Below are 23,575 nucleotides of genomic sequence, written 5' to 3' on the forward strand. Positions count from 1 at the left end.
TGAAGCACTTGTGGGACAGTGGCAGTTCAAAGAGTGGGGGTGTGTGACTGCGATTCAATCAAAGTACAAAATGATAGCAGATTGGCCCTTGACCAAAAACAGATTGGAGGCTGGTATGTCATTAATTACACATTGTTCATTTTCTTCTGGTAGTGCATTTTTTTTCCTTTTTTGTCTTGTTTAAATTTGCTATTGCAAGTGCCAAACTCATTTAAACCAGCGTTGTACACAGTTGCACGTCGAGTTTTTACCTGTAAGGCTCTCTTGTTTTGGATACAGTGTGAGGACCACTGAGACCCGCGAGCAGTAGGGTAGGGATCCTGTTGTGGAGGCGTCATCCAGACTGTTCTATTGGCTGTTCACTGGCAGACCTACAGGGGAACTCCATTCCTCGTTAAACGACAAACCACCACCTGTTCTCATTTCATCTCTCCCATCCTCGCTGTGCCTCTTGGACCACTGGTGAAGGGCAGACACCCAGGTACTCCGTGAGGAATGGAGGCAAGTTTCCCATTCAAAACATTCCCCATCCATTTCCTGATGGCTGCCACCTGTTCACTCCCCGCCCAGTCCTCCCACCCCAACCCCCTCCACACCATCACGCCACATCCACACGCACACACCGACGTCCCGTGTGAAGGATGGGCAGATTGTTGGAGGGAATGAGAGTGGATTGTCAGTGTCACAGGGGGCAAAGGAGGGAAGAAGGTGGGTACTCGGTGTTGCTCGATGGCCCCCAAGTTCCAGATGTCACTCTTTTTAATGACATAATTATGACTGTCTTATGACTCCCCTTGGCCTTCAAATCTGTGCTGGAAGCTATGTACTCGGAAAAGGCACATATGCATATAAACACACACAATTCCAGCTTATTATTATTCCGCTCTTGTGTGCCTATGCCATTTGTAATTATAAAGATGTCTTTCTGAAAGGTAGTAGTTTATAGGTAACTCAGGTAGCTAATTTACATTTCCTGCTGCTGTGAAATGATATCACAAAGAACAGCATAATAGTTGGGAGAAAATCAGATTTTAATCATATAAAATGTGACGTGTGAAAAGTCCTCACAGAAGAAATGACTTTCCTGACAGATTATCAATCAAATATCAAAGTGGGCAGCTTCTTCACCACTGACGCCCTGGAGCTGGGGCCATCTGGAGCTGCCATTTTCTGGTCATTAACCATGCTCGCTCCTCGAGAATCTCAGAGTTCCTGCTCTTTCCTGAAAGAGTAACTGAAGCTCACTTACACACAGTTTGAATGACTTTTGTTTTTTAAATTCTGCCTTTGCTTGGTGTGGGAGAGGTATTTCTTTTGGAAACGAACCGTGATGAAAGGCGTTTTGATCTGGAGGCATACAGCACAACAGTGTAACACACACAAAGTGGTAGCTACCAAGCTGAACTTCAACAAACACACTCTCCACGAATACATGGGAAACTGTGAAGAATGATCACAATGAATGCCACGATGAGCTGCTGTTTCAGTGGGAACCTGCTAATGATGAAGGCAGTCCCGTCTCTAACAGGGCTAATTGAGGTTCAGAGGCATCTAATGTATGATAGATGGAGAAGGAGAGGGTCTCAGCGGTGTATGGCACTGCTGGCATGAGATCACAAGCATTAATAGAGCTGAACCTTTCACTCTGGGCTGAAAGACATCTGTTGCCAGCAGGTAACTTCGGCTTTATCATTACTAGCTAGACCCACCGATGTTTTCCTGGCATGACAATTTAAAGCGATATATATGTTTGCTGGCTAATTCAAGCTGTCAACATCATCCCTGTTTGTAGGTGAAAAATGGGTGCACCACGCAGTGCACCAGATGGCAGAAATGGATCATCAATCTGAGACGGCAGACATGTGATGGATGGATTCTCCAGAGTAAACAGTTTCAAACTATGAACCACACTGTGAAGAAATTTGCTCACAAATGAGCGCTTTTGTGTCGACATTATGCTCTGAAATAAATGTCGTGAGCGCCTTCAGGTTTTGGACTTCAAGCTGAAATTTCGCCAGTGTGAAAAAGCCATGAGTTGACTCTGCTATCACTCCCAAACTGGTACAGTCGCCAAAAAACAAGTCAAAAAATGTCTCCTGGCAAACCCTTCATGACGTCACCCACTGGTTTCCTGAACAGCAGTTTGGAAGCTCCATGTGGTGGCTCTATTTGTCGCCAACTTGGCAAAGCTTTAATCCTCCTAGGTCCAGGCTACGGTGGCCGAGACCTGCCATCGCTGCAAATAAAACAAACGCTGCAAATAAAAAGAAACACCGCTGCAAATAAAAAAGAAACGCTGCAAATAAAAAGAAACATCGCTGCAAATAAAAAAGAAACGCTGCAAATAAAAAGAAACACCGCTGCAAATAAAAAAGAAACGCTGCAAATAAAAAGAAACGCCGCTGCAAATAAAAAGAAATGCTGCAAATAAAAAGAAACACTGCTGCAAATAAAAGAAACACTGCAAACAAAAAGAAACGCCGCTGCAAATAAAAAAGAAACGCTGCAAATAAAAAGCCACAACGGAAGTGGATTACTGGGGATTATTTTTGCCGATACACCGGTGTGAGAAGAAGAAGAAGTAGAAACAAGAACAGGAGTACGACTTGGAAAACGAACGAGAAAGTAAGTGAAAATGTTAGTGTTTAATGTCACTACGTCTAATTTTTAATGTGTTATCTGGTTAGGCCATGTAGCCCCAGGTTTGAAGGTGAACTGGAGGATGCCGGTGTGTTGTTAGCCGTCAGTTGTTTCCACCCGGATGTGTTTTCGTTCCGGACTCATTCATTCTGTCCGCTCGGGCGGACGGGCGCCGGCGGCAAAGGATGGTTCGCCCGGGGCGCAAATCTAGCCATGACCGAATCTGTGTGTTTTTCTGGGGTAGACACTGTTCTGGAGTGAGAGCGTGCAGTGGAACATGTTACTGTGTTTTGCTGCATATTGGAGTAAAGTTACCAAACTCGATTGTCCTCTCGTTAGCCGAAGCTAACAACACACCAGCATCCTCCAGTTCAACTTCAAACCTTGGGCTACACGGCCTAACCAGAAAACACATTAAAAACTAGAAAAGCACTCGGAGAGCGCAGACCTCCGCCAGGCCATCTGTCTGTCTGTCTGTTTACAGCATAACTCAAAAAGTTATGGATGGATTTTCACCAATTTTTTACAGAATGCCCGGAAGAGCAAAAGTAACAATCGATTAGATTTTGGAGGTGATCCGGATCACCGTCTGGATCCAGAAAAAAAATCCTGGATACAGGATCCTGGATCCAGATGTTTTTTTTTTCAAAAAAATCCTGGATCCAGACGTGTGGAGGTGTGGATCCAGGTGTGTTGTTAGCTTCGGCTAACGAGAGGACAATCGAGTTTGGTAACTTTACTCCAATATGCAGCAAAACACAGTAACATGTTCCACTGCACGCTCTCACTCCAGAACAGTGTCTACCCCAGAAAAACACACAGATTCGGTCATGGCTAGATTTGCGCCCCGGGCGAACCATCCTTTGCCGCCGGCGCCCGTCCGCCCGAGCGGACAGAATGAATGAGTCCGGAACGAAAACACATCCGGGTGGAAACAACTGACGGCTAACAACACACCGGCATCCTCCAGTTCAACTTCAAACCTTCAAACCTGGGGCTACATGGCCTAACCAGATAACACATTAAAAATTAGACGTAGTGACATTAAACACTAACATTTTCACTTACTTTCTCGTTCGTTTTCCAAGTCGTACTCCTGTTCTTGTTTCTACTTCTTCTTATTCTTCTTCTCACACCGGTGTATCGGCAAAAATAATCCTCAGTAATCCACTTTCGTTGTGGCTTTTTTATTTGCAGCGTTTCTTTTTTATTTGCAGCGGCGTTTCTTTTTGTTTGCAGTGTTTCTTTTATTTGCAGCAGCGTTTCTTTTTATTTGCAGCGTTTCTTTTTTATTTGCAGTGGTGTTTCTTTTTATTTGCAGTGTTTGTTTTATTTGCAGCGATGGCGGGTCTCGGCCACCGTACCAGGCTACCCCAAAAATAAGCATAGAGTTGGAGCATGAGAGGAGCTGAGGCAGGCCACGGACTGTCCTCTAGCAGTCACGTCCTTAATTATGCATAACTTTAAGGCTTAATGTGATTAATTATATAATATTTTGCCCCTGGTACAGCTATGATTAACAAGTAAATTAGTGATAGAGACCAAAACCATTTTTTTTATCAGGCTGTACACATTTATTTCAGTTGTAAAGTTCAGCATTTTAACATGGGGGACTATAGACGGTTGACTCACTTTTGGAGGCAGCCTCAAGTGGTCATGTAAGGAACTGCACTTTTAGGCACTTCTGGTTGACTAAGTTTTTCAGTCCCACAGGTTGCCCAGTGATTGTCACTTTTCTGCTTTACAGAGCTTTATAGCTGGTTTGGCATGTTTTTTATCTGTCCAACCAGTTATTTTTGGTGAACAATGCACTTAATAATGCACAACACAATGATACGTCACAGTTATATTCCAGTAAATCAGTAACTGTGAATTCAAGAAACAGTTCAAATCCCTGGCAAATGCATTTACTGGGTTTGCCTATAAAGCTACGTACAGCAGCAGCTTAGCTTAAGTTAGTCATGCTTTATTTATTCAGGAAACCCATTAACTACCACGTAAGCAGCTGTCACACACACATACTGACTGCATAAATTATCTTACCTCAGAAACAGTTAATAGGAGGAGGTAGTTAGTTTACTTTGTGAGGAGGGCATAATCCACACACTAGCACCTCTAAAGCTAACTAAGTTAACATTAAAGTGCTTTAATTTAAATTCAGTTTGCATTTTTAAAAAAAGTAAGTGTAAATATTGTGGTTTTGCAAAACGTTCGGATTGATTGATTCTCAACACCCTGTAAAACTACAACTGGTTCTGCAAGATCTATAGTGCTGTTTGGCAGATTTACCTTTGGACATCGCCATGCTAGCCATTTCCCCCCTTTTGTAATCTTAATGCTAGGGTCATATACAGTAAATGAGAGTAGCATCAATCTTCACAGTGTGATATAAACCCTCAAATATAACCTACATGCTGCTGAATAGGTAAATAGCACTGTTACAACTTGGCTCTGAAGCTGCAACAAAACAGGGAGACAACAGCAGTATGGTGACTAAAAAGAAGGTTTATTGTTATGCAAAACCACCACATATGTGCAATGGTGACAGCAAACAAATACTCAAAACTGTGCAGCTGGAGCTCCAGCTCCTGTCAGAGAGATCTTGACTTCAGTGAGGGAGGTTTAAATAGCTGAGCCACTTGATCCCAGGTGTGGCTCAATCAGCTGACGACCCTGACTCATCCCTGGAAAGACACAATGGCACACCTGGTGTCCAGGTAGAGGGTCGTCACAAGCACAATACCATCATGTTGTATTGCTTGTAACAATAAATATAGAAGTTTTATATTTGTTTACACTTGGAAGAGTTAATCAGTTACAGTCAGCGAACAAAAGTTAATAATCTAAGCTAACATTCACTTGCTATTTCAGCTAGCCTAAGAAAATATGCAAAGACACATGTGGTACTCGGTCCCCTGAATTACTTTTATTTCGTACTAAAGACCTATTTAAATATGTTGTCTTTTCTTTGCAATATGTTTCTAGCAATAAACTAATTTGTAGGCAGGTTAAGTTGCTAAACAACAGGCTTGTTTGAGATGAACCAGGCCTGAGCAAAATCTCTCTTTTGGTGACATGGTAAAAAAAATAAAATAAATTGTGGCCACAATATAGCTATAGGCAGATAGGCTACCGTTACAACAAAGTATCAAACATAGGCCTAAATAAATAACTGCCTAAATGCGGGAAAACAAGACATTGACTAGAACAGCTAAGAAAAGACACTCACCTTAGGAACATCACGTAGGTACGGGCTGTACACAGATTATTGCAGGTTGTAGAGACGATGCGCTCCATTTGCTTACCCAGCTGTCCAGGAATGATATTAATAGTATTAGTTAGTATTTCGTGTGCACGTTATAGCTATATTGTGGCCACAATTTTTTTTTTTTTTAACCATGTCACCAGAGGGGCTCCGTACTCTTTGGCAATCGCTGTGCAAATGTATACCAGTTTGACTTCTATTCCAAAACCTGCCAGCAACAATAATCTGAGGCAAACGGTTTAAAAACATAAAGAATTGTTTAACTTTATTCAAATGAATAATGCATGACATAATAGGAAAATAATTCAAATCTGACTAATTTTCCTAATAGAATTACTAGCAAACGATTAAAATGGTAATAGTCCAAGCCAGATAACCAACTAACAAGTTAATGTTATTTGCTACTGACAAATTAACAAGCCAGTGTTACTAATTACAGGCTATTTTAACAAGTTAATATCAGCAGCCCCCTAACCAACCAGCTGGAGCTAGCCGACAAGCTAATGCTAACAGCTGCTAACTGATTAACAAGCAAATGATACCAGATACTGACTGATCAACAAGCTAATATTATCAGCTACTGTTGAATCAACAAACTAATGTTACTAGCTTCCCAGCAAATTCAAATGTTCCGAACACACTGCATCCAAAACAAACTTACCTGTATATGTCAATTAACCTTTGTCAATAACAATTAGCAAGTAGGCTCTCCATAATCTTGAATATGGGCCCAGATTAGACTATAGACTAAATTATCGACCAAAGCGTGTATATTGACTTTTGTGCGCATTAACAGTTACCAAGACTTAAGGGGACAAAATATACAGCAGATTTCAAGTGACAGCTTCTTGTCATAACAATCAAACCAAAATGAAGCATTCTAGGTAAGCAAGCAGCATCCTGGTTATGAGGTAGCAAGGTGAGAAGGGCGAATATCACATTTGCAGACAAAACTGCTGAGATGCTGGGATGCTGTGTCACATCATGACAGGTTGCACTCTCCCAGCAAAGTAAAACCTTTTCTGGTAGAATCTCAACATAAACATTTGAAAATCTGCAAATTAAAAAAAAAAAGTAACTGTGGAGGGCAGAGATGAGTCCTTTTATGATGGAGGCATCTCTATATGACATGCGACCACCAGTGTGTGTTATGAATAAATCATCGAGAAGCGGGTAGAGAGCGTAAACAGTTGTGTATCTTCACCTCAGATGCCAGGAGAGGCCCGTCAGACACAGCAGTTAACAAAGCCTACCTCCTCATCATCATGCGAACCATGTTTCAGCAGATCCAAGTCCAAACCTGACACCATTACCCCACTCCCACTCCACTCCTCTCCCTCTGCAACACAAGAACTCACTCGGTGTTTCCCCAGAGCCGACTTGAAGTTAAAGCGAGAAGGGTAGCAGTGCTGTTAATCTTTCCCTCGACTCTCTACCTCGCTCGGTTGTTTTTAAAAACCACCCAGATTGTCTTCGTAAATTAGGCAATGAGAGCGTTGGGATTAGCTGCCAATTTGTACCCAGTGTAGAAAGAATATCCTTAAGACCTCCATGATTTTACCCATTAACACATCTGTGAGCCTGATCGAGATCTTATCAACTGCATCATTGGATTCAAACTACGGTAAAATACAAACTCTGTACGCAAGCTGCTTAATCTAGCCATGACGCTCATGTGAGAGATGGCAGTAATGTGTAGAGAACAGTAAAGATTCCAGGAGAATACAAAAAAGTTTTTTTTTTTTTTTTTAGAATATAGTTTTATTTATAATTTATAATTGGCAGATACAAAAACCTCTTGAACTGTATCCAAAATGTGCAATAAATCACTGTTGATTTTTTTTTCCAAAAGAAAAATACAAAAAGACCATCTACTTTGGAAAGTTGACAACCAATGTAAACTGGAGTGAACTGGTAATTCTACAGAGGGTTTACTAATCGCTACAAATTCTCTTTTAACCAACTACATTTGTTAACAAATTGCAAATCTGCTTTGCTCTCCCAAGATGATAACCAAAGTCATTATGTGTACATACATCTACATTGGTGACATTCTAGTTCCCCATTGTTAAATACAAGAAAGGCAATCATATCCATAAGCAGCACAAATGTGTAGAACACATTAAAAGAAATAAAGAGTTTTCAAATTGTACCAAGATGAACATGTGACAGAGGGTAAACAAACAAAAAAAAGGATGTCCAAACATAATGCTGTAAACAATTATCTTCACTCACCGAGATGCACAAAATAAAACGTTGGAGCTTGTTAAGTGCTAACCAGCTGTTATAATTCAAAATGCTTCAGCAGTCTGAACAAGCATCAACCTCTGGAATCAAACATTGAAGGCAATAATGCTTAGTATTAAACTAGTATTTAGAGAAATCACAGCAGCATACCATATGAAACTGGCTCCTGCTTGTCAATATCTGATAACAAATCGCAAATTAAAATGGAAATACAACTGAAAGAACACTGTATTAAAAATAAGGACTAACATTTCACATTTCAACTGAAACCCATACAAACCAAAGAAAAAAATAAGATTAAATTTACATCCACATTCTTGCCATGATCCCATTTCCATGACAGCCAATGAGCAGAGGCTTTGAAATGATGCTGGTGCCTTACCCTTTATATCCCACACACATGAAGAAAACAAAACATTTTAATCTAACAGTTATACGAATACATACGGACAAATGTTTGACTTCGTTTCTTTTTTTTTTTTTTAAAACAGCCATCTGAGGGACAATTCTAGGCAGGAAAGGATCCAAGCATGTCACTGGAGAATGTTCAAGTGCAAATAATGTGTCAATGTAGTTTTTATGATTCCCATGCTTTCTGAAACTGGTCTGCAGGCAGATAAAATGGATACCTCAAACAAGCGTACATTCCTTTTGTACAGCTCCATCCCCCAGATGGCAAGTGTCACAAAACAGAAAAAAAATAAAATAAAAAAAATCACTCAAGGATTCTAAAAAGAAAAATACATTTCTTGTACACAGAATGTCCAGCCAATGTTTGTGACAGAAAAAAACATCTCCCTACACAGCCAAACACACAACCTAAATCCTTCATTCCTATACAACTCAAAGCTTTAAAATGCTAAGTCTTTAAACATGCAACACCATTCAAAGTTCCTATCTAATTTCTGCTGTGCTAGATTCATGGTAACTGTCTCGGACACCAACATTTCCAGCTAACTAAAACTAGAACTATGAGCTAATGACCTACCAAAGTTGTCCGAGAGACCATTTTCCAAATACTTTTAAGGACACTGATGTCAAAAAAAGATGCTCATTCATAATGTGAAAACACAATTCCCTGTCAAGTATCCATATAAAGCACTTGCGTAGCATACTGTGTGCTCTTCCCTTTACTCCGGCACAAACAGCCCAGTAGAGAGATAATCTGTGGGGTAGTGCAGCTCTGTGGGGACTGGGGGTCAATGTGAATAAGCAATGGCAGAAACCGTCTTTTCAAATGTCCTTAAAACCCATACAACACTAATGATGCCATGCAGCTGTGACTGAACTTTTGTCACACGCTGAAACTGTGGCATCGCTCCAAGATGGCAAGAAGGACTTAACCCTGGCTTTCCCAAATCCGTTTACCTAAGCTCACATCCTTTTCAGGATTCCTTTGATCTGGGTCCAGCTCATTGCTAGCATTAAGAGACTACAAAACAGCCATTCCTACATACAGATTCAGGTCAACAGACAAGAGATCTGCTTTTCATTTGCAGGCTAAGTGAGGGTAATTTTCTTTACATATAAACTGCCTAAGGTAAATACAAGTGTGCATTTAACAGCCTTTTACTCAGAGTTGTGTTTTAACACCACAGCCAGAATCTCTCAATCTCACACTGTGACATCTTCTCTCATTTAGAGGAACTCTACAATGCCTTTAATTGACAGTCTTAAAGCCTTTACTACATGCAGATACAAGCATTACAGACAGTGACAAAGTTGTTAGGCCTGAGTTGCGGTGCAGTTTCTGTAGCATTCCTAATGCAGAAAAATGTAACTTTTAACGTTACCATGTTTCCAAAAGGTTTTATACATTAACTTGGTGTCGTTTCTACAAACAGCACAACATGAAAATCCAGCATTACGAGTACCTTGCACAATGTATAATGGCTACATGCAGCCGAACAATTTAAAGCTACTTCACTGACCAAACTGCTTAAAGCTTCTGACAGACTGACACATTTTGGATATCTTTTGCTCTACAATTCTGTTAATGCTGTAAATACTTAGCTTTTAAAGAGATTCGTGAAATTACGCACAACTTTGATTGATTCCTTCGGTTAGTGTAAGACCTTCTGACCAATGAATGTCCACATCTGTCCATGTTTGTACACCAGTTACAAACACAACAACCTAAAAATAAACTCAGTAACATCTAAATACTGAGGCACAAATGTAGTCGTGATATGTAAGCTGTCACATGCCATTATAAAGTCAGATAATGCTATATGAAGCAATTGTACCTGCTTCTATTTGTAAATTTGCAAAAAAAGAAAATCTGGATATCATGAACATCAAAGCTAAGCCTTTATCACAAATACTATGAAGTCTTACTTTCCTGTTTGCCTAATTGCAAAGTGTGAATGCAGAAAGATGTTCAAACTTTACAGTGTGATCATGCTGGAAAAGATGGTAACATCTTAATTAAAATGCAAAAGATGATCAAAAGTGGTCAGTCTGCAGAGAACTTTAAATCTGATGTAGCAATACCTTTCCATCTTGAAATTATTCTCAAAATGTACATTTTCATGGATAAAAATTCAGTGTCTTCTCAAATTCAGAGTGAAATTTAGTTTTTCTCACTGGCCCAACTTTTATGCAGGTAGTAAATGAATGAACATCTGCTTTTCTTGCACAGCTGGATATTACACGTAGCCATACATCACAAGTGAAAATGTCTGCACTTTATGTGTTTAACTGTGATTACTTGGCTGTATAACTCTGCTATATTTTTGCAATAGATTATGTGCTGGCCTATATTTCTGGAAGTAGAGCCTCCTAAAACCATTAAACAACCCCAGAACAGTGGAATGGAGGACTGAACAGAGACAGGGTCACCTGGACACAAACCAAGAGCCACCAGAACCAATCATCTCAAAACTGTGGTTGTCTGTAAACCTTGTTAAAATCTCTTGACTGAACACAAAAGTGCAAATTGCTACCACTGTCCTGTCTCTGTGTCCTCAGTAGTGCTTCTCCTGCAGGTAATCTTTCATCTTGTTAGGCAAGGGCAGTTTTTGGATCAGGTCTATTCTTGTGTATTGCCTAATGACAAAGCGGCAAAGGTACTGCAGGGAGCGCACTTGCATAAACCGAGATACTGGGTTGGTTAGTCTGACAGGGTAGGTTGCAGACCCTGGTAAGCGAGACCTGGAATAGCAAAAAGCTCCATTCTCTGAGTCTTTGATAGAGTGTTCAATTAAGTCCACAATTGATGTGTGTCCCTCCACATCAGGCTGTTCATAGAAGCTAAAGCGTCCGTTGGAGTGTTCAATGCGGGTGTGGAGAGTTTTGCCCTGTGACCTGAAACTCAGGCTGAGCAGGTACCTGTCATCTGAGCTGTCTCTGACCAGGAATGAACCATCAGCTAGGTTGACCAGCTTTTCCTCTGCTTCCCAACGTGTGATGGGACCCCAGTACCAGCCCTGCCTCGCAAGCTTCTTCAGCTCTTCTGTCAGGCTGGTCACAACCATGGGCCCACTGCTCTGGACCGAGTCATATACCCGGCTGACCCCAGGGGCTGAATTTGGGTCAAAGTTGAGGTGGTGCCTTACCCTCTCCGCTACCTGGCTGTCTGAAGAACTGAAGCCCGAAAAAGTCCTGGGGATACGGCCCGTACTTGTCATGGGTGGCAAGAGTGGAGAGAGGGGAGGCGGGACCTCTACTCTGGAGCTTTGGAGCATTACACCAGCAGAACCGATAAGAATACTATTAACTGAGGTTTCCATGAAGAGATCCGGAGGCATCCCACTAACCAGTTCATGTTCCTCCTGTCCCTGGTCTGTGTGGAGGGATCCATTGTCTGCCTCTGTTACCACTTCCATAGGAGAGGAGCTGTCCAGGCAAAAGGAGTGGGACCCTTCCGGGTACATTCCCTCATCTAAAGGCATTGTGTACTGGATGTAGTCCTGGGGAGTCAACCCCAGCACCACAGGCACATCATTTTCATCAATATTTAGATGCAGCTCACCATTTTGTGGTTGCTGGAGATTCTTTAAGGACTCTGCTTGGTCCTGAAAGAGCCCTTCCATCTGGAAATCATGAAATTCTTTCCGGACACCATTTAAGTTGGGACTTGGGCTAGGAGAGTGAACCATGGCTTTAACTTTAACTTCCATTTTGATACATGCTTCATCAGAGTTGACTGACCGCAGAGGCCATGGTGAGGGGCTGTAATGGTGACTCCTTAAGGATGCTGACCTAAGGGGTCTCTGGGCTTTCACCTCATTGAAGCTGATCGGCACAGAAGAGGATGAGAAGGTGTCGTCGTCATCCACTGAGCCTATGGCTGAAGAGCCGCCTTTCACTTTCGCCTTCTGCTTGGCAGACAGCCTCCTCTTTAAAGATCCCATCAGGCTCTCACTTTTTGAACGGCCCTTATTCTGGCCTCCTTTCTCCTCTTCACTACCAAGGTCACAGCCAGAAAGCTCTTTGGTGTAGCAGCCCCCAAAAAGTGACTCTTCCTTAGAAAACTCTGTAGTCACTGAGGGCTGCTGGAGCATGACAAAGTCACCCTCCTCTTTGCCCTTTATGCTGAGGGACTTGCGGATGGTCTTAAGGCTTATCTTCTTCATTCTGACAGGCCCTCCAAAGTGGGGGCATGGGATGGCTCTCCTGGTATCCTGATGAAAGTACTATCCACAGTGTCCTCCCATCAGGCCACACGAAACAAGTCATGCATACAGTGGAACCATCGAACCCTTTAGAAAGAAAAACACAAGATATTTTTTGTTTGGTGAAAATACGTCAAGATATTACAAGAAATACATCATAATATTGACTTATACCCATTAACATACACATTACTGTATATTGAAATTACATTGTTTGTGGTTCATCAACACAGTTTGTATGTACAGTAGTATAGCATTTACTTTCCTAATTACACAGACATGACTAAAATCATGATGTTAATTATTTGGTTGTAAATTCTTCATCATCACTGACTGCTTTAAATCTATGATCTACAAGAGATACCAAGGTTTTCACCATTTTGTCCTTGCTTGTTTTTTCTGTCTGTTTGGTATCACTGTTTTGCTGTATTGTTCTCTATGGATCTATGTATAAAATTTCATGCACTGCTCCCACAATATAGATAGAAAAATCTTCACACACCATTGAAGCTGACAGCCAGCACTTATACCTCGCAATTCATTTCATTTTACATCCAATGCATATGGTTACCGACCTAAAATAATGCATGACTGAATATTCACAGACCATATCATGTCAAAGCTATGGTCTTCCCATCACTGCCTTTTCATCTGTCAGAAAGCTATGACTATTCTGGCAAAACAACACTACAGTAACCAGAGACATGTGCCACTTAAAGCACCCAAATAAAGCCGCTAGATAATCAAGACAGCTGCAATCTGATTACTCACCATTATGTGCAGGAAAATGGTGACTCAGTTGCTTGGGTCAAGTTCCACCTCCACCACCTTTCATTTGATGCTATGAAAAACAAAGCCAGTTCGTTATAGAAGTTTTCCACTTCTGATTAACACATAACTTCAGCAAAAAATAAATAAAATAAATCATATTCTGTACTTATACAATCACTTGACGCTACCATAATAAAATCAAAGTGAGCCAGATTTGTTCTGACCTGGGAAGGCCTACGGACACAACAGCATGCCTTTAGCTTAGCTACGCTTGTGTTGTCGTTTCTGTTTTCCACCTTAACGCAAATATTTTAAAATCGCAACATCCAGTAGCTATTTACTTTGTGCAGTTTACAGTGGTAGGCATGAGAAAAAATAAAGTTATCCAACACCGCATTGCAATTTAACAGCTGTTGTGATGCTCACATGTTAATACGAAATGCTAACAATCAGTCTGTTAGCAAATGAACTTTGAAAGTGAATTTGTGCTGTGCAAACGTGTTTTAAAAAGGTGCGTGATTTAGCGTCTTACCTGTTCACTTTTGCTTGTAGTAATGGGCAAAATACCACAAAGGTCTTGGTATTTATCTTGTACAACACGTTCATGAAAGGTGCGCTCCTTGACGATTGTTGGCTAATGTTAGCTGTGCTAATGCTAACTTACTACCTAAGCCAGTCAGCTAGTAGCTTTGTTAGCGTTTTCTGTCGAAAACATTGTCATTACCTTCCCTTTAGTCCACTCCTGCGTGCCAAGCGAAAGCACGAAGCGTTTATGTGGCCGGATTTGTTACTTCTCTAAACGTACGGCTCCATGTTAGCGGCTAGAATGACACAATAAGGTGACATCTTTCAGTCTAGGTTGGCTAACACTTTGTAGCTCACGGCCTCTTCCTTTCTTCCTTTGTTGCCTGTTGAATTGTGGGAGCAGATTCAGTGCATTCAGATGCAGCGAATCAGGCACTCAGCAGCCACAGCAAGTTTTCACATCCCAGAGGCAGACGCAACCCTGACACTTGGAAATCATGTGCACATCAAACCAAATCAAGAAAGGAAATGTAATGAATGAATTAATGAACCGAGCATTTAAAAATAATTAGTAATTATTTTAGTTAAGGCAAATAGATATTTTGTAAACAGACTAGAGTAATTGCTTCTAATGTAGCATGCAAATGAAAAAAAAAACACAAGGTATTATTATCTTCTGTAAAATAAAAGAAAGAAATATAGAAAGAAATTGACCTATTTTGCACATTTTGAAAATGTAAATATAATGTAACACTTGCCCCACCTTAAAAAACCCACCACTGACTGCTAGATTGTACTTTAACTGCTCCAAATGGGGATGCTCAGTTGCCAAAAGTAGAAGGATGTGGTTGTGAACTCTATCATTCCAATCAGAAATGTATATTCACACGTAAGTAGGTACTAAACACAATATAAATGCTTTATGCTTGTCTGTTTGGATGCTAAATAAAAACTGAAAATGTAAAGATGTCTTAGTACGGGTTAGAATTCACCACACTTACATGAGGTAAAAGAAATTTAGTGCAAGTTACATTATGCATGATTTCACTACTCTGAACATTCTCATTAACATTCAAAGAAATGCCGTATCAGAAATGGAAATGTAGCATCACAAATAAATATATAAAACTACTGAAGAAGAGAAATTGCAAAACTTGGAAGAGGGAGTGGTTGCCGCAGAAAGTTCCCTATTCAGTTCTCTCATAATAGCAGAGACACAAACCAGCTTTTGGTGCCACACGAAATTATTAGCAATGCAGTCTCTGAAATGATTTTGCATTTTAACAAATGACTCAAGATTATTTTTCATAAGGTGCTGCCATCCTCTGCCAGAGTGTGGTTTTAAAATGCATGATCCAAGCTATTTGGACTTTTCATAATAAGACCGTAGCATGGGGAGATTTAGTGTGACAAGGGTTGCATCCCTAATGAAGGAAGTTGCTTTTTTTTCCCTCCCTAAATCACTTTTCTTTCATCCAAAATGTCATGTCTTTATTGTTTCTTGTGGAGAAGCGTTAAATTGAAACATTGTGCTCAACTTTGCTTTGTTCATCCGAGTTGGTTAGGTAGTAGGTTGTGATTGCAGTAACAATTTGTGTATATACGGCAGCTGCTAATAAAGATAAGTGTCAAAATGAAAAGTAATTGTTAAAATCAGCTTTATTTAAAGGTTTAAGAAATAGCAAAGAATCTAAGTTTTTCTTTTAAACTGTTTCTTGCTTGTTTTCATGTGATTTACATCACATAATTTATAATGTTACCCCATGACATTAATTAAGACTCCATTTCCACTGCATATATCATACAACAGTTGATAAATATCAACTACAACTCTTTCTCCCCCTCCAGCACTGGCTGTGCTTGGCCTTTATACAGGAAGGTTTTTCTAATTTGTATTCGTGGAACATCAAGTTGGCTCTCAAAGTATTTTCAAGTATTTGATGCAGCAACTAAAACTTGAACTCTGAAATGATACATTGGTTGCCTAATTAGTGTCAGTATTGTTTTAAAGTAGATTGTGTTTACCACTGCCAGGCTAATTTGGTCCATATACCGAACATTACATTGTTTTTTCCACACTGTCAAGTGTATGGCAGTCCTTCTCCAACCTGCTTAGGGCAGCTGCGTGCAGACAGGCTCTATGCAAAGACTCTAATTACCAGGCCCTATTAGGGTTGATCAGGCTGCCTTCACTTGATGTGTTGGCACAGGAGGGGAGGGCTGGTGGTGGGGGAGCGAGGAGGGGTGGCAGCTCTTAGATATAACACCAAGGACACTGGGAAGCAAAGATGCAATGTTGTTACAAGCCAAATTAGACCTGACAAACAAACTTCAGTGGTTGATATTTGTTGCCAGACAGTAAAAACAAGTAAATATTCAGCTGTGGGAATAACCCAGTCGGTTTTGTCTTGACATGATAAACAGATCAAATGGATACTAATAGCAGGCTGTTTAGAATTTACATAAATGGAATCTTGCTCTAATAGTTTGATGGGAATTGAGGATCTGCCTGATGCTATGAAACACCACACGGCACAACATTTCAGTGCCTTGGGACCATCTCTCACTCTCAAGATCAATATTTCCGAAAGAATTTGAATTTATGTATAAGCACGACTCAAAACATTGAAGCGCAAGTCAAGATGGAACATTGTACACACAGAGTATGCTACACTGTTTAATGAGATACCCCTACGTGTGGGGAAGCTCCTCGTGTTTCATCTTAATTTCAAATGAATGCTGTATCAGCCATAAATTATTGGCACAATATGTCTGTGCTTGCCTCAGTTTGGCTCAGGCCTTCGACTTGACTCCCTTTGCCGATGGGGGATAGTCGGGGGAGCCCCTCGGTGCCCACCTTCATATCCTCAACACTTGCAGCGGAGCGGAAGACGGGTACAGCAGGCATGTCAAACAATGACAGGGCCTGTGGGACCACTTGGGTTTTGTTTCAGGAGTGACTGTGGAATAACATAGGAAGTGTTTGCCTCAAAATCCGATCCGAACATTTATGGTAAGGATGATGTCCACAGCACAGCCTCACTGTTGTGGTGTGATTTCAGCAGATTTTTTTTTCCTGCAGTATTTAGCATAGTTAAATCAGTCTGTCACATCACTGTTTGCCCCCTAAAAGTTTTAGGACGTCTTCACAGATGTGCATTAATCACTGTTCCACCAGCTGGGTCAACAGTGCAACACAATGACTCAGCTATACAGCTAAATGGCTGCCTGGTTAACACAATGAATGATGCTTGCTCATGTTCTTCAAGTCTGTCACAGCATCACCCTTGATTTTATCTTACCAATTCTGCTGGCAATTCCTTTTATTTTGTTGCCATATGGTGCGCTGAATATTGGACAATTACAACAATGATAAGGCTGATTAGCTATATTGAACTTGTTTTATGCATGAAAAACTGCAACAGTATCACTTCATGCTTTTGCAGGCCCAAAGATGTTCATTTAGAGATACACTTACAAGGCTTTTAGTTCAGCTTTCTCACAAATTATTAGGGGAGGAAGGGCGGTTGGAAAAGGTGATGGCTATGGGTTTTTTTTTCTTCTTGCTGAAGGGAAGGTAGTTTGAATTTTTTTAGAGCATGGATGGTTTTTTAATTTCTACTCATCCCAAATTTATGTTTCAGCCTTTGCCTGAGAAGAGAGGAGAAAAAAAATCTCTGACTTCTTGGGGGCTTCATTTCTCCTTCCACAGACTATGCCAGTTATGAGAAGCATAGAATATATGTGGATCTGTATGGATATTAGTGATTAAATGTTACTTTTACCAGCAGTCGCTACCTCCTTCCTCCTGGTCAGTTAAAAAAAGTTATATGTGTCATAAAGTTGCATTGGATATTTCAAGTTTAGTATTTTATTTAGTATCTCTTTCTTCTAAAGGAGTCAGTAGCTGGAATATTTATGCTTTTATGGTGGTATTCGCAAATTGTTAATTTTGCTTCTAATCACCGCATTGATAGCTATTGTAAAAGATTATGATTCCATTAATATATTATGTTCTTTATATTTATGTTTGCAGCATCTTCTTTATGATTTGCATGTCTTACATTTTAATAGCAAGTTACATTAACTCGGTACTAAATTTTGAGTTATTGGGAAGTCAAGAAAAGGATCCAAAGAAAGTATCAATAGTGTTATGTTGAAACCGGCATTTCTAATGTCTGAAACATAACAGTCAAGCTGGCCTCCTCACACCAAAAGGTTTCACACAGTCCATAATGTGTTTTTAAAAAAATGTAACTATGTATTTTAAGCTTGTCTGTTTATTTATGCTACATTTACAACTGTTTAAAAGAATTAGTCTTTGCAAGTTATCTCCAAAATCAAACAGGCATCAGCAGTTTATTACTTATCACTCCTGATCATGATGGCCAGCATGGTCAGGCACATGATAGCAACTCATGATGCTTTAGCTGGAGTGCAAATACTGAAATACTTTTTGAGGAAATCTGGCTTCAAAGCATTTAAATTGGCATTAATTCCAACTGAAGATGGGCCTTACATTCATGAACAGCCTGAGGTGTTTTTTTGGCATGTGAGTAATTCAAACTGGTGTGTAAAAACGGACAGCTAACAAGTAACTGTTTGTCATTTATAGTGTTAAATATCCCTGAACTGCATTTCAAAACCAGGGGAATAAAAGGCAAAATGTACAAACAAAAAATATACCTTGAAGCTAAATAAGCTTGTGTAGTATAGAGCCACAGAAATGTTTACAAGGGCTGTGATTGAAGGGATAACTGAAGCGCTACAGGGCCAAATAACCTACAGCTGACCTTGTGTTTTCATTTATTTAAAGTAAAGTTGTGCTTCCTGTCTGCAGCCAGTGCTAACAAATTATCCAAGGCACACAGGGGTTGTCAAACAGTGTTGGTATATACTCTTTGGAGTAAACTCTACAGCCACTGCAAACTCCTGGTCTGACCCAGGGCCATGTATTTTTCTCACAGGTAAGGAAAGTCTCCTCAGCTGTTTAGATGTCAGAAATCTCTCTCTGTGTTCTCACTGTTTATCTGTAAAATGTAAAGAAAAAAACCCAGGACTACATACATGTGCTGCATCAGAGGTTGAGGGATCTGGAATAAATCTTTTAACCTCCACAGGTCAATGGACCCACTGGCAGGTCTATCAATATGACTCATGTTGTGCAGACAAGCTCTGTTCCATCCCACAAACCTTTGTTTAGAATTCAGGCCAAGATGCAAAGGTTTCCCACAAAAAATATCCTACAAATTCGAAGGGATGTGTGTCTTATAGTCTTTTTTTTAATTCAAGGTAAATTTGCAACTAAAAAACACACCATCTTGCATACAGATATTTGACTTAATGTGAAGTATATGTGCATATGACGCTTTGGAACAAGGGTCATGTCATTGCTGCAGAATTCAACATTTTCTCTCCACGTCTTCAAGGTTACAGTAGGACATATAGCATGGGGCCAAATTAATTATAGGATAAATCCCTCCAGAAATATCAAAAGCTGTGTGATTATATTATTATGATATCAAATTATCATTTGCTAAGTTTGTTAATTATCACCCTGTCAGCCGATCATATCCATGTCGCATCTCATGTGTGACAACCCATGCAACCGGAGTCATTTATACACTGAGTCTCCAAGTAATTTATGCCAGCACTGGTGTTAAGGGGCGATGCAAAACAACTTTGATTTGAACGTCAGTGTTTGAAAAGACAAATTTAACGACAGGGTAACGCGAGAGCTGTCAAAACTTTGTTCAATATTTCAGCAATGTGTGGGCCTTCGATGATTTGGAAACATGCCTTGAAAGACTGATGATACAGGACAGACAAATTGCTTCAGCATGCCTACGGAAGATTTCAAAAGACGAGATAAGAGTGGTATGCAACAAAAAGGCACATCACATGGGTCGTGTGGCATGTTGAAAGAAACGGCAGCCAGAGACAGGATGTCTTGAGACATAATCTAAGCAGCTGTGATCTACTGAGAGGCCTTGCCAAATAAATATTAGGTCTTTGTCTGAAAAAGACTGGAGGACTGTTGGTGGGATAAAGATGGGAGTAAAAATAACACCTAAAGGTTTACATTCAGTTATGGCACTTTATATGAGGTGAAGACCTTACAAAATCAACAGAAAACCCCAACAAATTCAAAATGTCCTTTGGTTTACCTCTGAACAAGCACTTTCCTTTACCAAGAATTAAGCTCCAACAGTACCATGCTCAGGCAGGGGGATCATCTGCTTCAACTGATTAGGGTCAGAGTTAAAAGGGGGAGAGAAAAAGATTGAAGATAGAAAAAAGGCTAAATACACTCAACAAAAATATTCACGCAACACTTTTGTTTTTGCTCCCGTTTTTTATGAGATAAACTCAAAGATCTAAAACTTTTTCCACATACACAATATCACCATTTCTCTCAAATATTGTTCACAAATCTGTCTAAATCTGTGACAGTGAGCACTTCTCCTTTGCTGAGATAATCCATCCCACCTCACAGGTGTGCCATATCAAGATGCTGATTAGACACCATGATTAGTGCACAGGTGTGCCTTAGACTGCCCACAATAAAAGGCCACTCTGAAATGCGCAGTTTTATCACACAGTACAATGCTACAGATGTCGCAAGAGTTGAGGGAGCGTGCAATTGGTGTTTGAATTTTCATTTCAAAAGGAGTCAATGAACAGATTGTAAAATGGGAGAAATATGTCTGTTGCTCGTTCCTGCTAGTACTCTTGCTTCAGCATTGTGGAGCAGAGAGAGTTATCAAGACCTTCTGACAGCAAAGAATTACAAGTGTCCAGTCCAGAACTTACAAATGCATTGACTAGTTGTTCACTCTGAGACAGAATGTTCCTAGTTTTGATAATACTGCACTTTCACTCGTGTGAGGTGGAAGGCTGGTGAATTTTTTTTCAAAATGTACTATTTTTCCCTGGAGGCTTTCTCCATCATTTTTCAAACATGTAGGTCCACTCTGGCTTTGTGGTCTCGTGGTACATTTGTTGCATATTTGTTTCAAGGGCCTGATAAACAGATCATTTTGACTTTACATAAATTATGATTAAATTAATATAACAATCTTGACTGGAAGCTCTTTTACTTCTGAATCTGAGGTGGTCTATGTGAATGTCCTCGTGTAAACGCAGCGTTAATTAGTCAGTTTTCCTACACAGTTGCTGGTCTTGAACGCACCCTGGTCCTGACCTGTACAGGAAGTGGAGTGACGCTGGCGCGGTTGTTGAAAACAGACCCGGGCAGATGTTGTTGACATGACTCTGCCAGAGAACCACTAACTGCACAGAAGAGCCTCCATCGATTTTTTTAAGCTCCTATGTCTTGGCTTTTACACTGGGAAACTTCATATAACATTCATTCGACATGGAGTTGTCTCCTATTATAAAGAAAATAGGTACGTTGAACTGTTAGCTTCTCAAAGGTAGCGTAGCCACCCGACTTTACCTGAAGTTATGGTAACAAAACCTCCTAGCAGTTTGCATCCTGTCTAACAATAGCAACTCCCTCTTTACTCTCTTGGCTCTACATTGCTCTTATTTTGTAGCTATTTTTGTTCGGAACAACGTCGCTAAAATATGCTCTAACTGTTTAACTTTAGCTAAGCCAATGAAACGACACCGAGTTCTATTCGAGCTTTGTTAGCTGTTGACTAGCTAAAACGAAACTTAGCTAGGTTTGCTATAATGTCTGTTCTCAGTTTAATCTTTTCCCTCATCTCCTGACAAACTTTAGGTCACTCTCTGGTGGAGATACGAGTTCGAGCACTGAAGAGCATCTTGAGCAAGCTGCGTCATTCCCTGATTTCTGTCCATGACATTGTGCAAGAAAAGATGCTGTTCGTGCATCTTCTGGAGTGGTTCAATTTCCCCGAGGTGCCAATGAAGGAGGAGGTCCTTGAACTGCTTTTAACATTATCAAAGGTAGATATGAAGTGTGCATATGATAGATAAAATGCTGCATGAGTAGATCTAAAAGACCGTGGCTAGACAAGAGCAGTCTACCATATGAGAAAATGCATTAGTGGATTGATGGATTGTCTGACATCTGATGCATTATGCATCAACAATTTTGATAATAGATGAATTGTTTTGAGTATTATTGTAAAGTTGCCTATGATTCCAGCTTCTCAAATTAGGATGTTTTTAGATTTTTCAAAATCTCCTCTGTGATGGTAAGCTGTATGTCTTTGGGTTGTGGATAAACATTCGAGGATGTTGTCTGACCAGCATTTTTTCACCATTTTGGGATATTTTTTTGCCGCCAAAATAACTAACCGATTAGTCAAATTGAATAAACAGGTTGAATGACAATGAAACAAACAGATGGCATCCCCACCTGAAAAGCTTTGAATGGAATCATGACTTTGTCTAATCAGACTCTAAGTTGTTAAATGATGTCAAAACTTGCATGTGTCAGAATTTTCACGGCAGCCTGAAGTTTCCTCCTTACAAACACATTGCACTTGAATAAAATATTTGAAGGGGCTTAAATGTGACAAGGTTTGCCCAGCGAAATTTTGCTGGTAAAGCATATGCTCAGTACTTTTCCAACATTGCACCAAACTTTGTGGTATTTATTTCCTGAGCGCTTTCCTCGTTATTTTGTCTTCAAAGCATCCAAGTGCAGCCCAGATGCTGAGAGACGTCGGCGCGGTGGACTTTCTCACCCAACTATCTCCTAATGTGGAGCCCAGACTGCGAGCTGTCATTGATGGAACCCTGGACCAGCTGTTTCAGCTACCTGAGCTACTCCCTAGTCATACAGTTGTCTACTCACATGGATCACGTAGTACAACTCCAACAGGTGTTGCAAGTTGAGCCAAATATTTGTTTGTGTTTAGAGTCTGTCGTGTAAAAAATACTAAAATTCTCACAACCTTATGTTGGAGACAGGCGGGATGAGATGATGTGTGTTTTCCTCTTGCTTTTTAAGCTCTTATAGCATATTAAATACTTGCAGTATGTGAAATGTTATTGGAATAACAAATGTTGTGTCTCTGCTGCAGCCCCACTGGCTCTTTCACCTGAGGAGAATTTGCCTAAAATGGGTTATTTCTGCAGGAGCATGCCAAGGAATACAGATGTGCCACCTCAGAAGATAGCAGGTCCCCCTTGCTTGAAATTAGCTTTTGAAGGATATGCGTGATATTTCTTTCTATAAATGACTCATGTTTTACACATTTAATCCCTCTGTGTTGTGCAGTGCATGAATCTGTAAGATGCCTCAAGTTTTCTGTGTTTCCATGGCTGACCTTGACAAACACAGACAGACACATACTTTCATCCAATGAGAGGTAAGAGACGATACATGTCAGTAATTAATATTATATGATATGCCTAATTAAATTAAGTGTTAAACAAATTTATGATTCATTTAGTTATTTCTATTCAGCTTTTTGTACTGAATGGTTACAAAGTTCAAAAATATTTTGTTCGATACCCAATGCTAATGACTTAATTATCACTTTTTCCTTTCCAAAGACATTTTTTGGGTTTA

General features: G+C 40.2%; 2 protein-coding genes across 4 annotated transcripts in view; one reads left to right on the plus strand and one right to left on the minus strand.

Moving 5' to 3' along the window:
- Positions 1-8,618: 8,618 nt before the first annotated feature.
- Positions 8,619-14,493, minus strand: LOC110960212 (suppressor of cytokine signaling 6). The gene is made up of 3 exons (XM_022207375.2): positions 14,072-14,493; positions 13,540-13,609; positions 8,619-12,855 (listed from the first exon to the last, which is right to left on the minus strand). The coding sequence occupies exon 3, from the start codon at positions 12,727-12,729 to the stop codon at positions 11,119-11,121; it is 1,611 nt and encodes a 536-aa protein (XP_022063067.1). The 5' UTR covers positions 12,730-12,855; positions 13,540-13,609; positions 14,072-14,493; the 3' UTR covers positions 8,619-11,118.
- A 6,769-nt stretch (positions 14,494-21,262) lies between these two features.
- The window catches only part of rttn (rotatin), a 33,940-nt gene continuing 31,627 nt past the window's right edge, over positions 21,263-23,575 (plus strand). For all 3 annotated transcript variants that reach the window (XM_051940436.1, XM_022207376.2, XM_051940437.1), the window contains exons 1-5: positions 21,263-21,473; positions 21,812-21,999; positions 22,693-22,882; positions 23,085-23,183; positions 23,282-23,372. In XM_051940436.1, coding sequence (XP_051796396.1) covers positions 21,443-21,473; positions 21,812-21,999; positions 22,693-22,882; positions 23,085-23,183; positions 23,282-23,372 — 599 coding nt within the window. In that variant the 5' untranslated portion in view covers positions 21,263-21,442. The remainder of the gene's footprint in view (positions 21,474-21,811; positions 22,000-22,692; positions 22,883-23,084; positions 23,184-23,281; positions 23,373-23,575) is intronic.

This window comes from Acanthochromis polyacanthus, chromosome 20 (assembly GCF_021347895.1).
Source record: "Acanthochromis polyacanthus isolate Apoly-LR-REF ecotype Palm Island chromosome 20, KAUST_Apoly_ChrSc, whole genome shotgun sequence".
NCBI classification, from domain to species: Eukaryota; Metazoa; Chordata; class Actinopteri; family Pomacentridae; genus Acanthochromis; species Acanthochromis polyacanthus.

Excerpts from the sequence above, each read along its gene's own strand:
- LOC110960212 (XM_022207375.2), bottom strand. The coding sequence starts at position 12,729 with ATGAAGAAGATAAGCCTTAAGACCATCCGCAAGTCCCTCAGCATAAAG.